Below are 14,457 nucleotides of genomic sequence, written 5' to 3' on the forward strand. Positions count from 1 at the left end.
AAGTGAGCCAAAACTAGCCAGAGAGCATAAGGTCACAGAGGGTTCTCTGCTCTGAATATAAAAGTATTGTCCTCAGTGTGTATGCTTATGGGGAAAAAAGATTAACAGTAAAAGCTTACAGGTTAGGAATATGAAATATCAAAATGGATGAAGGGGGTCATATGAAGTAGTTTCTTAGGGCTGGGAAAAGTCAGATACAACAGTTTTTTCAGCTCCCTTCTGTTAATAAGAATCTCTTCTAAATTAGACAGTTAGTGTTTATTGCAACTTTCCATTGGACTGGGACCATGAGAAATGTTTCAGCAGCAGTGGCCAATCCTTGTCTGACATTCACCTGGCAAAAGGTTGAGGAAAAGACCTCTACCTACATGTCTCCAGTCAGAAAGGAGCTCAGCAGTGTTTTTGGATATTTTGGGAAGGACACTCTTTCACCCTCTGAATGTAGATATGAAAGAATGCAGCTCCAGGGGTGATTGGCAGCAAGCTTACAACTAAAAGGGAAGCGGGAACTAGGTTGACAGCAGGAACATGGAAGAATGGCCAAGAGATGAAGGAACCTGGGTTCTTAGTGATGACGTTGAGTTGTCAGAACAAAGCCAAGCCAAAGACTGCATTAGCGCTGGACTTTCAAGTTCATGTGACTTAAAGAAATACCTTTATTTTGTCATCTGGTTTTCTTAAGTTTCCATGACTTGCAACATAAGTGTTCTTGAAAATATATCCATTTTTAAAATTTTAAAAACCCAGCTAATTCCTTATGGCTTAAAGTATAGTTCTTAAAGATACTGTGTACAGTTTGAATGACAAATTACTCTTTCTCTTGGAAAGAGAATGTATTTAATTATTAATAGAAATTTCAAGTGTTTATATCCAAGTAGAAAAATTCTAAAGGTCAATGAAGAGTAGAATGAGATAATATTTCTTACTGACATTCACTTGAACACCCAAGGGGCTTCTAAATCATGGAGGTATTAATGCCTCAAATTCTGAGAGGTAAACAGTCTACACTCATTTAACAGTCTTTTAACAGACAGTTCTATGTATTACTTCCTTTATTTTTTTTTTTTTCTGATTAAACTTAGAGGTAAACATTATAATTCCTATTTGAAAAATGAGAAAACTATGGCTCAGAGAAGGTAAGCAATTTGTCCAAGGTCAAACAAACACTGAGAGGCAAAGCTGGGATTTCCTGAATTTAAAAATCCACACTTTTAACCACTACTATGCAGTGACAGCAGACTGCCTGGCTTTGAAGCTCTACTCTGCCACTAACACTTAAGTGACCTTGGCCTTCTTTTATTCTCTCTGCACCTCGATTTCCTCATTAATAAAATGGAGATAATCATAGTACCTACTTCATAGAATTGCTATGAGAACTAAATGAGCTAAGATGCCTATAACACCTAAGATGCTGCCCAGCAGTTAATAATCACTGAATACATTTTAGTAATTATGATATACTGCTTCTATTCTCTGCACTAGGCACAGAAAGGATCCTGAAAGGAATTTAGTTTCTCATAAACTAATCCCACCAATGCTGTTTCAGTTCGATCATGGTTACCCCCTTGGCAATGTGGCCTGGTGTCAAATAAATGGAACTGGGTAGATTTCGCAAATTATTATATTGTAGTCTTATTTTTAATACAAATCTTGAAATCAAGATTTTCAGAGATAAGACCTAATGATACAAAAACAGGGTTTGTGGTTTATATTGATTTAATAATTTAGTGGTCAGAAATTTTAAGGAAAAGTTAAATGATGAATACAAAACCGTATCGTGATCAATTATACCAATAATATGGTGTTTTAGGAACAGAGTTCTAAGACCAGGGTTATCTGTAGTTTAAACTGCAAGTATTGCAACATGGTGATAGCCTCTCTTCTTTTTCCCATTCTTGTTTATACTGTGAGCCTCACCGAAAGTCTCCTATTCAGGGAAGTGCTCTTACTCAGCCCTTTGCACAAGGCCAGGGAGCCCTGTGCTTTTCTGTTATAATACTTAACAATATTCTAAATTAAAAATCTATGGCTTTTTCATATGATTGTTCATTTAATGCCCCTACCACCCATTAGCCTAGAAATTCTGTGAGGCAGAGACGCTATAAACTCAGTGTTCAGTTGGTGCCTCACACTTAGTAAGGGCTGAATAAATATTATTGAGTTGAATGAATGATCAAGGAAATTAATAAATGAATCAATGAATACATTTAAGGAAAATTTCTTTAAAAAGCTTTTCCAAATTATGGATACAATTTAATCAGATGTAATATGCATTTTTGTGATTTCTTCTGTAAAACAGTCTCTTTTACATTAAAATAGAAAATAATAAATTTCATGATGTCATAATTTATTCATAAACATTTGCTTGGTAGTTTTTTTGTTTTGCAATAGCCAGTGAGTAAGTTTCTCAGCTACCCCCTTCTCCCAGCAATCCCAATCCCTCAACTTTTTATTCTCCCTTCTTCCAATATTTTCATTTAGTAGAATAATAACTGGTATTAAAATTTATAGTGACGTGCCTAAATAAAGTTGGGAGGAAAGTGTTTTAAAGAAACTCTTACTATAATCGTTTTATTTCAAGTGACTAGGAAAAAATCGTCTTCAACTAACTTTTTGTTTCCTTCTAAGGAAACTAAAAAATAATTATATGAAGAAAAGAAATATCTTTTGTTCTGTTTAACAAGTAAAATTGAGTGAAAAATGTCTTTAAGAGTAGAGTAGACTTTTGTATGAAAGTGTCTGAGAATGCATAAATCATTCTCAAGGATGAAGTGATTTGACTTTATGAAATATCTATAACAGGAAAATGATGGTGCTTCTTTTAGGAGGTAAGTATGCATTCTCTTTTTTTTTTTTTTTTTTTTTGAGACGGAGTTTCACTCCTGTTACCCAGGCTGGAGTGCAATGGCGCGATCTTGCTCACTGCAACCTCCGCCTCCTGGGTTCAGGCAATTCTCCTGCCTCAGCCTCCTGAGCAGCTGGGATTACAGGCACACGCCACCACGCCCAGCTAATTTTTTGTATTTTTAGTAGAGATGGGGTTTCACCATGCTGACCAGGATGGTCTCGATCTCTTGACCTCGTGATCCACCCGCCTCGGCCTCCCAAAGTGCTGGGATTACAGGCTTGAGCCACCGCGCCTGGCCCTGCATTCTCTTATTATAGTTACTAGAGGAAAATGGTCACATAATCTTGAAATTCTAACCTATACAATTATTAATGTTAAAAAACAGAAAAATTTAAAAACATAATTCTCACTTTTAACACACAAAAAGATTGAATTGTTGTAAGATATTTTCCTTGAACTATTAACTAATCTGGATTCATCAATCAATCACTTAATTTAGACTCAGTATCTTTTCTTAAAGTTTAACATTAGAAAGTCATAAATACATTTGATAGTAGATCATTGGGTAAATTCTGCTGAAGGAAAATTCAAGCTAATTAACCAGAAAACAAAAACAGCCCTACAACATATTGAAACCCTTCAGGAATATAGGTAACAATAAATAAATAACAACAACAGAAAAAATCCCTGCATTTAGTGTTTATAGTAAGTGAATGGAGAATAAAAAATTTTGGAATCATTGTATCGCCCCCCTGTATAGACTCAAATCAATGGCTTGAGCTTTGAAAGTCTGAGAGCTTCAATTTATCTGTTCTCTAAATATACCTACAATGAAAACGGCATTAAAAGTATGCCATGAAGATTAATGTCAGTGAAGAACTGTGTGACCCATGTATAAGAGATTAAAAGGAATCTCAAATGTCATAACCAAAAACTATTTAAAATTTAATGTTACTTAAAAATCACATAGCTATTTGTGATGGATTCATGGGTGACACACTAATAACAACTTTTAATTTATGTTATAGTTGAAGTTTTAAAAATAATAATGAATTCTAGAAAGGACTTAAAATTGCATGACTCAAGATCATCTGATATTTATCTTTTGTTTCAGAAACAACACCTATGACTCTGCCGGCCTCAGAAAAATTCTAGCTTGCACAGAAATAAATAATTTTATTCTAATCCTAAAAATCTTCATTATTTTTATAGTAAGGATGTAAACTAAGAGCAGCATAAATGGGACTTCGTATGGACTCTACCGTCTCCACCTCCTCTTTCATGGCATTTTCAGTGTTGGGCACTAATTGCTATCCAAATAAATTGTCATTATGATTATTTGTTCTTATGGATGCCAATAAAGATGAACATCAGGAAAAAGTGAAAAAATACAGAACTTTAATAACACTTTTTAACAGGTCAGATTTTTAAAAACTGACATATAAGTATATAAACAAAAATTGTAGGCAGCAATCTATTTTGCCAAACAATTCTTCAGTTTAAAAACATGGTCCTACCACAAAATTATGTTAAATAGCTCTATTTCTCCAGAGTATTTGAAGTAGGAATGAATTGGCAAATATTCAAATATACATCACTTTATGTATGTGTGTGTGTGCATGATGGGGGAAAGAATTAATTATGGAGGACAAATAAAATGTTAATTATATGTTTAAACCAAGAAGATCTTCATGAGAATTACAAGATTATTTTTGTGTTCAATATAATTAGCCAAAGAAGAAATAGATTACAGTCATATTTTTAGGTAGGATTTGCATTAAATCTGCCATAACTGCTTGGTTGGTGGAAACAAGTCCAAATTATGAAACCATCAGCTTTCAGAACTGGGAACAGAGGATGCTAAAATCTGGTTGAATTGGAAACAAGACATGGGTACTCATAGCATCTCTGAGAAACTTAGAGATAAATTGGTACAGCTTCTTCTCTCATTTAACAAAGGAAGCCCCTTTGAACCCAGAGATAAAAGGGATCCTTCAAAGGCTACACAACAGGTTAAAGAGCACAGAGTGTTCTGATGCCAGGACAAGGCTCCTACATCAGCCCACTGGTGACTGTGCTTTCATAATAATGTGAAACGTGTCTTTCTCTTTCTTGTATCTATAGCACCATCATTCCAACTACCCACTCCTTATCGACTGGGGCCCTTAGTCCTCACAGTCAGGGAGACAGCAGGGGACAGAGAACACATTCTACCTCTATGAATAATTTTGCGTATTCATTTTCTCTCTATGAGGAATTCAACTGGCTTTTGCTCCCTGCTTAAATGTAAGTCTAGGGCTCATTTGCTGAAACTACTTTTTTCTTTTGAGATAGGGTCTCACTATGTCACCCATGCTGGAGTGCAGTGGCACGATCGTGGCTCACTGTAACATTGAACTCTTGGGCTCAAGAGATCCTTCCACCTTGGCCTCCCAAAGTATTGGGATTGCAAGCATGAGCCACTGTGCCCAGCCTGCTGAAAGTCTTAAGGCATGAAAATACTACTAGAGATATTTGACAACATTTATTGGGCATCTATTATATAATATTCACTTTAGATATATTGTCTAATTAATACTGCAAGGACTGTCTCTATACTGTACACTAGAAACTTTAGAAAGGTTAAGTGATTTGCCCAAATGAGGACACACAGCATTCTCTCTCAGATATAGAGACTACGCCCTTTTCTCTGTATCACACTGCCTCATACTTTTCATAGAAGGATGCTCTGTAGCCCTTGATCAATTGTGATGCCAGAAGGGGCAAGATTGGAGCCTAATGCCATGCCACTGCTTATGAAGTCTTTTTTTCTAACACAAACAGAAGAACTGAAAGACCATTACAAAAATAACTATTCAGATTAGCAATCAAGGGTGATCAAAATGTAAAACATAATGTGTAGGAAAAACATCACCACCAAGTTTATGTGCTAAGGCTATCACCCATTTTGCCAATTTGAATGCATGGAAATGTTCTCTGGGGGAAAAAAAAGCATTTTCGTCCTCCCCTTCCCTCCCTCCCTCCCTCCCCTTTCTCTTTCTCTCTTTCTCTTTCTCTTTCTCTTTTTCGGAGATAGGGTTTCACCATGTTGCCCAGGTTTTTCTTTAGCTCCTGAGCTTAGGTGAGCCTCCTGCCTCAACCTCTAAAAATGCTGGGATTACAGGCTTGGGCCACATCACCTAGCTAGTATTTTCTTAAAATAATATACTTTTATTTCTTTTTTCAAACATAAGAATTTTTTATTTCCTAGTTTTTATTTGCCATATTTCTTACTTTTTTCTTTTTAAGCGATAAGCTGTCACTATGGTGCCCAGGTTGGACTCAAACTCCTGGGCTCAAGCAATCCTCCTGCTTCAGCTTCCCAAGTAGCTGGATATTATTTGCCATATTTCTGATGGCTTAATTATATCGTCCCCTAACCACTGTCTGAAAACTTTTCTAAGTATCAAAAGTACTTTTCTGGAAAAAGCAAAATTGTAATGGAGAAGAAAATGTTTTCTCAAGACAATTTAAGAATATTGAGATGCTTTTACAAAAAAAAAAAAAATATGTCATTGTAAGCTCCTTTCTTGGAAAAACAAATTCTAGAGTTCAAGACTCCAGAAAAATGAAGTCTAGAGCTCAAGAAATTTGTTTAAACACAAATTCTAGAGTTCATTTCATATGCTCTAAGTATGTAATTATTACTCTATTGCCAGCTGTGTTTTTACTGTCTACGAGACCTGCTGTTTCAGTGAAGGAGACTTGTGTTTTTTATACTTTATTTTCCTAAAAATGATATAGCAAATATTACAAATGTTAAATAATGATAGGCCTAACAGAAAGTTCCATAAACAAACTTTTAGGTTTAGTTCTCTAAAGGAAGGAAAACAAATTTAAATTACATTTTGCTGATACCTTCATAAAAGTGTGAAATCATTTCATTTCCCTGGGTTCTACAGAAAACACTTTTAAAATGCCACTAAGATGTATAACAAGACATAAAACTGCAAATATTAACTGTCTATTTCCTTGAAATATAATTTAAACTTGGTGACTAGGACAAGGAAATGTCACATTCCTTTCTCTTGCTAAGGAAATTGCATATTTCCTTTGCAAAAATAAAGAATATATAGTCTTCAAAGGAGTGTATGTGACAGCTTTAAAGTTGTTTGGTTTCATGTTAAAGGTTTCTATAAATTTTCATGATTGTCTCAAAGTTGAAAAATGAAAAGAAAGACGAAAAAGGAAGACATCATTAATCTTAGGCATACAAGTTTTGTTTTTCACCAATGTCGAAAACAGCAGTTAGGGCATATCTATATTTTGTTCTTTCTAAATGCTATCTTGAGTTATATAATTTTCAAATCCATCTGAGAATGAATACACTTTTAAATTTTTGCTTAGGTTTCCCTCCATAATCTGCAATATTCTAAACAGAAAGTTTATCTTCTATCTTTGCCAGGATCTGTGAAGCAAATGGATATGCATTTTACTGAGTGGAAAATGTAGCTGCGGCATGGGCGGTTAACTATTGGTGAGTGTGTGGTGTTTAGTTTATGGACTAGAGGACATCATAAGCCTTGGCTGAGCACATTAGTTTCATGTGGAAATTGAGTACTTCTTGAAACACAGAGCCTCTTAAAAACACAGATTAACTGAACTTTCGGAATTTCACTAAACTGAAGTGAAGGAAAAATTTAACAGTAATATCAAATACTAAGGGCTTTACATCTATTTACTCTCTTAATTCTCATGGACTCTATTAGGTAGGCACTGCCATTGTCTCCCCTTACAGATGAGAAACTGAGGCCAGAGAATTCCAAGGACCTTGCCAAAATTCACACAGCCTCTGAGCAGTAGACTTATGCTCTTAGCAACTTACAAGGTATAAAATTGTGGTTGCTTGTTTTACTAATAGAAAGAAAAGATAGACGTGATGGAAAAGGTCACAAGGAGATTTATTTCTGAAAGAGTTGAGTTACGTATAATTTCAGAATTTGGTCCAGGGTGCATGGATTTAAAATACTCTGGGAAGGCAAGATAATGGGTCTCTGGGTATAAAAGGGCCAGCCCAAGAACTCTGAGAGAGACAGGACAGTCCCTCGCTCAGCTCCCTGGCTCCTGACAGACTGGCTCAGTAATGGGCTTTGTTGGCTGCTACTTGGCTTTCCTGGTTTCTGTGAAGGTTCCAGACTGAACAGCCAGTCAGGGATGTTGAGAAGCTATGCTTTGTCCAACTAGTAATTATGTCGCAGCTGTAAATACACACAACATATAGATATGTGTATATACAGTGTGTTGTCATTTCTTTCACTGCATTTTTCTCCCTCATTATTATTAACAGTACAATAAAAGTGGATGTGATACCAAAGCAGGACAAATCTATTTAACATCTACATTTGCTTAACAGGAAAAGAGCTTCCTTCTGGATTCAGAAAGTTTGACTAGTTTCCTTCTATGAGAATAACTTTTGTTAGTCAATTATTAATACATATTACTTTTATAATGGCCAGAATAAACTAGACTGTATTTTTTTTATCACAATCAATGTTAAACATAAATTTTTCCAATTCCATCTATATTTATGAGAAAGATATAGTTGTATCACATACATAATTTATTGAAAAGTAACAATCCAAAATAGTTGAAATGGAAAATTTCCAAAGAATTCCTGACTACTGAATGCATCTTTAAAAATTAAACTAATTTGATCATTTGTACCAGAATTTTCCTGTCTTTCAAAAGTACACATAGTGTTTTTATAAGCATATAAGCTTACTACTAACATTATGGACTAGAATAATTTTGTGATTTCAAATGCTCACCAAATTATTTTTAAAATATCATATTCTATAGAACTCACCTTTTGCCCATTCATCCCTGGAATTCCAGGTGCTCCAATAGAACCCTGAAGAGACACATGTTTAAATTGAGTTGCTATCATACACAAAATATTCTAAGTTTATATTGTATGAATTATATAAGCCTTGCTAAAACATTTCTAGGAAGTTTTATTTTTCAGAACGTACCCATAGTGTTCAAATACATAATGTAAGCAGATTCCTCAGCCTTACCCAGAAGCAACAAAGTTAAAACTAAACCTTGCTTCTAAGTACCCACTTAACTTTAATATGATTTTAGAGAAATTTATATGACAAATTGATCATACCTAGCAGAGGGCCACATGACTCTAAATTTTGATGTTTTTAAGAATAAATAGTATAGTTCCATCTGGAAAAATCCTACTGGTATCAGTAACATTTGCATTTCATGAGTTAAAATACCATAAAACAAAAGGTAATTAAAAGAACAACCACTTGTTCCACAGTTAAATAAGGGGCCTGTGTCATAAACACAAATTTGTTATATTTTAAGTATTTTCCACCCAGACGTTCAAGGAGCAAGTTTAAGCCACATGAATGTGAATGTGTCTTCCAGAGTGGCTAAAAAAGGTGTAATAAATGTTATACACTGACCAGGAACAACACAACTTCTGTACAAAAAAAGTTGGGTGTGTGTGAACACATGTGGGCGTGTGTGCGTGCAGGCACATGTGCATACTGGTGCCTAAGTATAAATGACTGGGCATAGATGGGTGAGCTGGAGAATAGGAAAGCTAATTATTACCTGAGAAAATCTATGACATTTAACTGGAGACAGAAACATTAGCAAATATTTTCAAACACTGATGTCATTTCCCTCCATTATACCCTCCATTCAGGCTCTGGAGAAACCATTTTAAATACAATGTGCTTATTCTTTGTCTAAAACTAGAAAACAGATTTTTCTTAGTAGATGTATGCTATTACATCTCTTTAATAACAATGGAGAAAAGCATTTTTTAAAAAATAGTAATTATAGACCAAAAACTCCCCTAAAAAAAAGAGTCTCCTAGAAAAACAGTAATTATAATCAAAACAAATTGAAATGGCAAGTTCCTTGGCGCATTCAGTGATTATATTGAACGGTTCATTAAAGGACTTCCCGAAGTCTGAAGCAGTAATTTTATCCTGGTCGTATGTGGATTAGAGTAGCTTTACAATTTCACACCATGCTTAATAGAGACATTATTGCGAAGGACAAAGTGTTCCTACACACAAGTTGTCTCGCAACCCCATGGGCTTTTACTTGGTTTGTAGGATTATGTTTCAACAGATGCCACATGCCCAGTGCTTGGGGGATAAAATGTCTCTATCTTGATGGATTCCAAAGATAAAGAATAATCACTTTTCCACCTGTTATAATACAATTGTTTTCTTTAGTTTTCCACAGGTTAAATATCCCCCTCCCCACTTAAAGGGGTGTAAGGACGGAGGAATGGGGACTTAGTGATATTCTGTTGGCAAAATGCCATCTATTTGCTATTAATATATTTACTGCTGTAAGATAGGTGTAATTTTGGAAACCCTAGATCTTCTCCATCTGAATTTATTTTTATTTTTATTTTTTGAGACGGAGTCTTGCTCTGTCTCACCCAGGCTGGAATACAGTGGCGCAACCTCGGCTCACTGCAGGCTCCGCTCCCGGGTTCAAGCGATTCTCCTGTCTCAGCCTTTTCAGGTTACTTCATCAAAGAAGGACACCAGTTGGCCATTTGAATATAGTGAACTCAGCAGTATCCTTTTTTCTGGTCAGTTCTCTGGCCATTTGGCAATCATATAATTGAGGAAGGCCATGCATTCATTTTGCAATGTGAAATAATCTTTCACATTTTAAATTTTGTTGCAATGTTTTACCAGTATGTGAATTAAAAATTCAATAATGTGCAAGTTCAGTAGACAACAAGAGTCTGCTCTGGATTTATTGATTTTTTTTTTTATAATAGAGTCAATCAGAAATCTAATGCTCACATTCTATGACCATATTTTTAGAAAGCAGAATGCACAAACCAGACTAACTGCTTACAGTAGCTAATTTCATTCACCTCTCTTGCTTGCCATTAGGTCATGCGAGCACAATTACTTTCACAGTATTGTTTATACTTTACCTTTTGTCCTGGAGGCCCTAGAGGACCCTAAAAAAGAAAAACAAATCAATTAACATAATACTGTGGCCACTTAAGCTTAGATTACCAGTTTAAGCTGTGCTATTCTCTTAAGATTTTCTTTGTTGTACTGAAATATGCTGACATTTCCTACATCAGGAAAAAAAAAATTCAGTTGGAAGTGCAAAATAGATCTTTTCTTCTAGTTTCCTTTTGAAGATCATTAAGCATATGCAGCAAGATTCTGATTTTTCCTCTTTATTAAAAAATAATCTTTGCTGTTTCAGCACATATGTTTTTTAAAAAAATACCTATAAATGTATCACATCAATCTCATTTAGTAGACTGAAGATAGAGTCCCTAGAAGCAGTTAAAATGCAATGGAGTTCCTCAGCAAATGGACACGTTAGATGACTTCTGCACCTGCAAATCTTCAGTGAGCAGATTTGTAAAGGAAATAATTCAATAGCATTACAAAGAAACATGTTTTTTTTGTTTTTGTTGTTGTTTTTTCTATTTTTCCTCTTAGGAAATACGGTCAACTAACCTGCACAATAACTTGTTTACAAACTAGGGGAGGCCAATGTCAACTGTGATACCGCGTATATACTAGAAAGGGGAATGAAAGAGGCTGTCAGTTGTTTCTTAGACTAAGATACAGGATGGAAGAGATTTAGTGAGATAAACGAGAATATTATTTACGCAGCATGGAAATGTAGCAGTTTTGAGATTTAGCAGTTTTTCAACGGCAAAGTCAGTGTTGGGATTCTTCCAACTTTATTTAGAGCAAGGCAAGGCTTTGAGACAGTGGAAAATAACTCAAAGAGATATAGCCTTATTTCTCACTATTTGTATATCTTTTTAAATATAACTATAGCACTTTCTTCCAGTTCTTTCAAAAATATATTTTACTATGTTTTAGCAAAGTTATAGACACTCGTCATTTCATGTTAAAAGTTCTTTATTCCACGACATTTAACTAATGACCAGCTTATTTTCAGTGTGTGACATTTCAGTTAATCAGCATGTTGCATTCGCACTCTGTAACACTAAATAAAACACTAGGGTGGTCGTTAGAAGAAGATCCGGTCATGCATCCTTTTTATTAAAAATATATAATGTTTAGGAAGATTCACAGAATCTGCTCCCCATGTTATTTTGTAATCCTCACAGGAAGGCTAACAATTTCCTCATATAATCAGCTTTAGGTTATTGAAAGCACACTGTGCAATATTGCCTTTATATATTTCTATTTAATGTACACAAATAACCAACTGTTTAATGAGTTTGTTACATTGGTTGATCTGTGTGGTCATTCTCCCTACTTATTTCACTCCCTGTATTTAAAATTCTCCCTGTTTAAGATTTTGCAGAGAAAATAGAGACTATCAGGTGTAAATTCCCTCGACATCTTGTCTCTCATCAAACGAAATCTACATGTACCTCTTTCCTGTATCAGAGGAAGAAGAGCCCCTCCTCCTACACAAGGCAAAGTCATCTGGTGTACTCTGGAATCCATCCTTGTCTCTGTCCTCAGGGATCTTTTGCAATCAGTTACTCCTGCATCTGTATCAGAGGCTCCACTTCTTCACTAGTTCTTCCCCTTAGCATATAAACATATTTAATCATTTCCTCACTTGGGTAAATTGTTTGGGAAGCAAATGTTCATGCTAAGTAAGGGCAGAATTTGGAGGTTGTGGTGATAGGTGATCTGAGAACGAAGAAAAGACTTGGGTTTTATCATCGTCTAGGATTCCATTTTCTCCAGTGTCTCTAGAGTACTTTACTTCTTAAAATATTGATGTTGGGAAATCGTAGAACAAGGAGTACATTAATTCAGTATTTAGACTGAGAATGTGTATGCTCAATTCACAAAGGCTTGTTTCCCTAAGATTGTCTATTTCGTTACATTGATATATAACCCTGGAAGGGAATATTTTAAACGAAAATAAGAGTAAATTCAACATCAAATATTTTAACTAGAGAATAACATATCTGATATTTTAAAATTTGGTCTCCGCTGCATAATCACATAAAATCAGAGATTTAGAAAGACAAATCAACTCTGAAATTCACAAAATTAATTAAGTTGCCTATTTTAACACATTATTTAATGAAAAGCTAAGGATGGCTACAAAGACCATAAACAGTTTCCTTCACTGTTAAGAAACTACTGCTACTTCTGGTAACCTCTAAAAATAAAAGCAGTTTCTTTAAGATTTAATGTTATTTTGAATTGGAAATATATGTCTTATAGAGCTTTCAAAACTATGCTGGCAAGAATATATTCACAGTTACCAAAAATGTGCATATACTTCTTTGATCTCTCTGGCAGGAAAAACGGTAGGGATCTAACAAGAGTGTCATCCATTACTAGTGGGGGGACCTGGGAGTAGGGCAGAATAAAATATAGAACACTTGAGTAAGTAAAGACAGACACAAACACACACACATACACACACACACATGTGCATATGCGTGCACACATCCAGATATACCAGTTATTTTTACTCAGCAATATTTTGCTGATATGCATTTGTTTCGAGTATCCTTAGATTAATAATACCATTATGTATCTGTAACATTGTGGCAATTAAATTTAAGCTTACAAATCAAAGTTTCCCTACTCAAAAAGTGATTTTGAAATTAGGGTATGTTGTTACCAGTTGGTTAAGATGACTACATTTGATTAGTCCTGTGGTTTCTGGTACAAATGTTAGTTTATAAAGTAATTTGAAAATTCCATAGAAACATTCATGAATTTATCAATTTTTTTTAATTTTTGTTTTTTTCTTTTGAGACAGGGTCTCACTCTGTTGTCCAGGCTGGAGTGCAGCGGTGTGATCATAGCTCACTGTAGCCTCAAAATCCTGGGCTCAAGCAGTCCTGCCTCAGCCTTCCAAGCAGCTGGCACTACAAGCACATGTCACCATGCCTGGCTAAGTTTTTAATATTTTGTGGAGACAGGGCCTTGCTATGTTGCCCAAGCTGGTCTCGAACTCCTGGCCTCAAGCAATCCTCTCAGCTTGGACTCCCAAAGTGTTGGGATTACAAGTGTGAGCTACTACTCCTAGCCTATCTAATCTTTCTTATACTTGTTTATATTTTCATCCTGCTCAACAACTTGGATGAATAATGCCATAAATTCATTATTCACTAGTCAAAAAAATGCTTATTATTACCAAAATTAAAATCATTTTTTCTAGTATTTGAGATTTCTAAAACAATGCCATTATTGTTATCCTCATAATTTAATAAGTTCGGATCAAGCAGATTTCCAACCTAGAGTCATAATCTTTATGGTTCCCCTTTATTAATTGATGAAGTGGTCTTTCCTTATTTATATTTGCATATACTTTGTATATAACCAGTTAAGATGAAAATAATCTACTTTTATTTTTCAAAATAATTTCTTTGCATACATCTTAAGATTAAAAATTGACATACAGAATATCAACATATTAAGCTATATTTCTTTAAACTCCAGAAATGTCAACTATAATTGAAACCTTAAAACACATTAAATTTAAATACAGGTTCCGGGTGATATAAAATATAAAAACTTTTCATTAAAGAATTTTGCATCATGAATATAACTATCAAAAAAATAAAAACTCAAGGAGTCACTGAAAAATTCTAAGCA

The 14,457-nt window shown here is 34.8% G+C and overlaps 1 protein-coding gene across 1 annotated transcript in view; it reads right to left on the reverse strand.

The window, feature by feature from the left end:
• Positions 1 to 14,457, reverse strand: part of COL25A1 (collagen type XXV alpha 1 chain) — a 523,121-nt gene that overhangs the window by 111,895 nt on the left and 396,769 nt on the right. The window contains exons 11-12 of the mRNA XM_074396556.1: positions 10,818 to 10,844; positions 8,694 to 8,738 (exon numbers count right to left, since the gene is read on the reverse strand). Coding sequence (XP_074252657.1) covers positions 8,694 to 8,738; positions 10,818 to 10,844 — 72 coding nt within the window. The remainder of the gene's footprint in view (positions 1 to 8,693; positions 8,739 to 10,817; positions 10,845 to 14,457) is intronic.

This window comes from Saimiri boliviensis, chromosome 3, assembly GCF_048565385.1.
Source record: "Saimiri boliviensis isolate mSaiBol1 chromosome 3, mSaiBol1.pri, whole genome shotgun sequence".
Lineage (NCBI taxonomy): Eukaryota > Metazoa > Chordata > Mammalia > Primates > Cebidae > Saimiri > Saimiri boliviensis.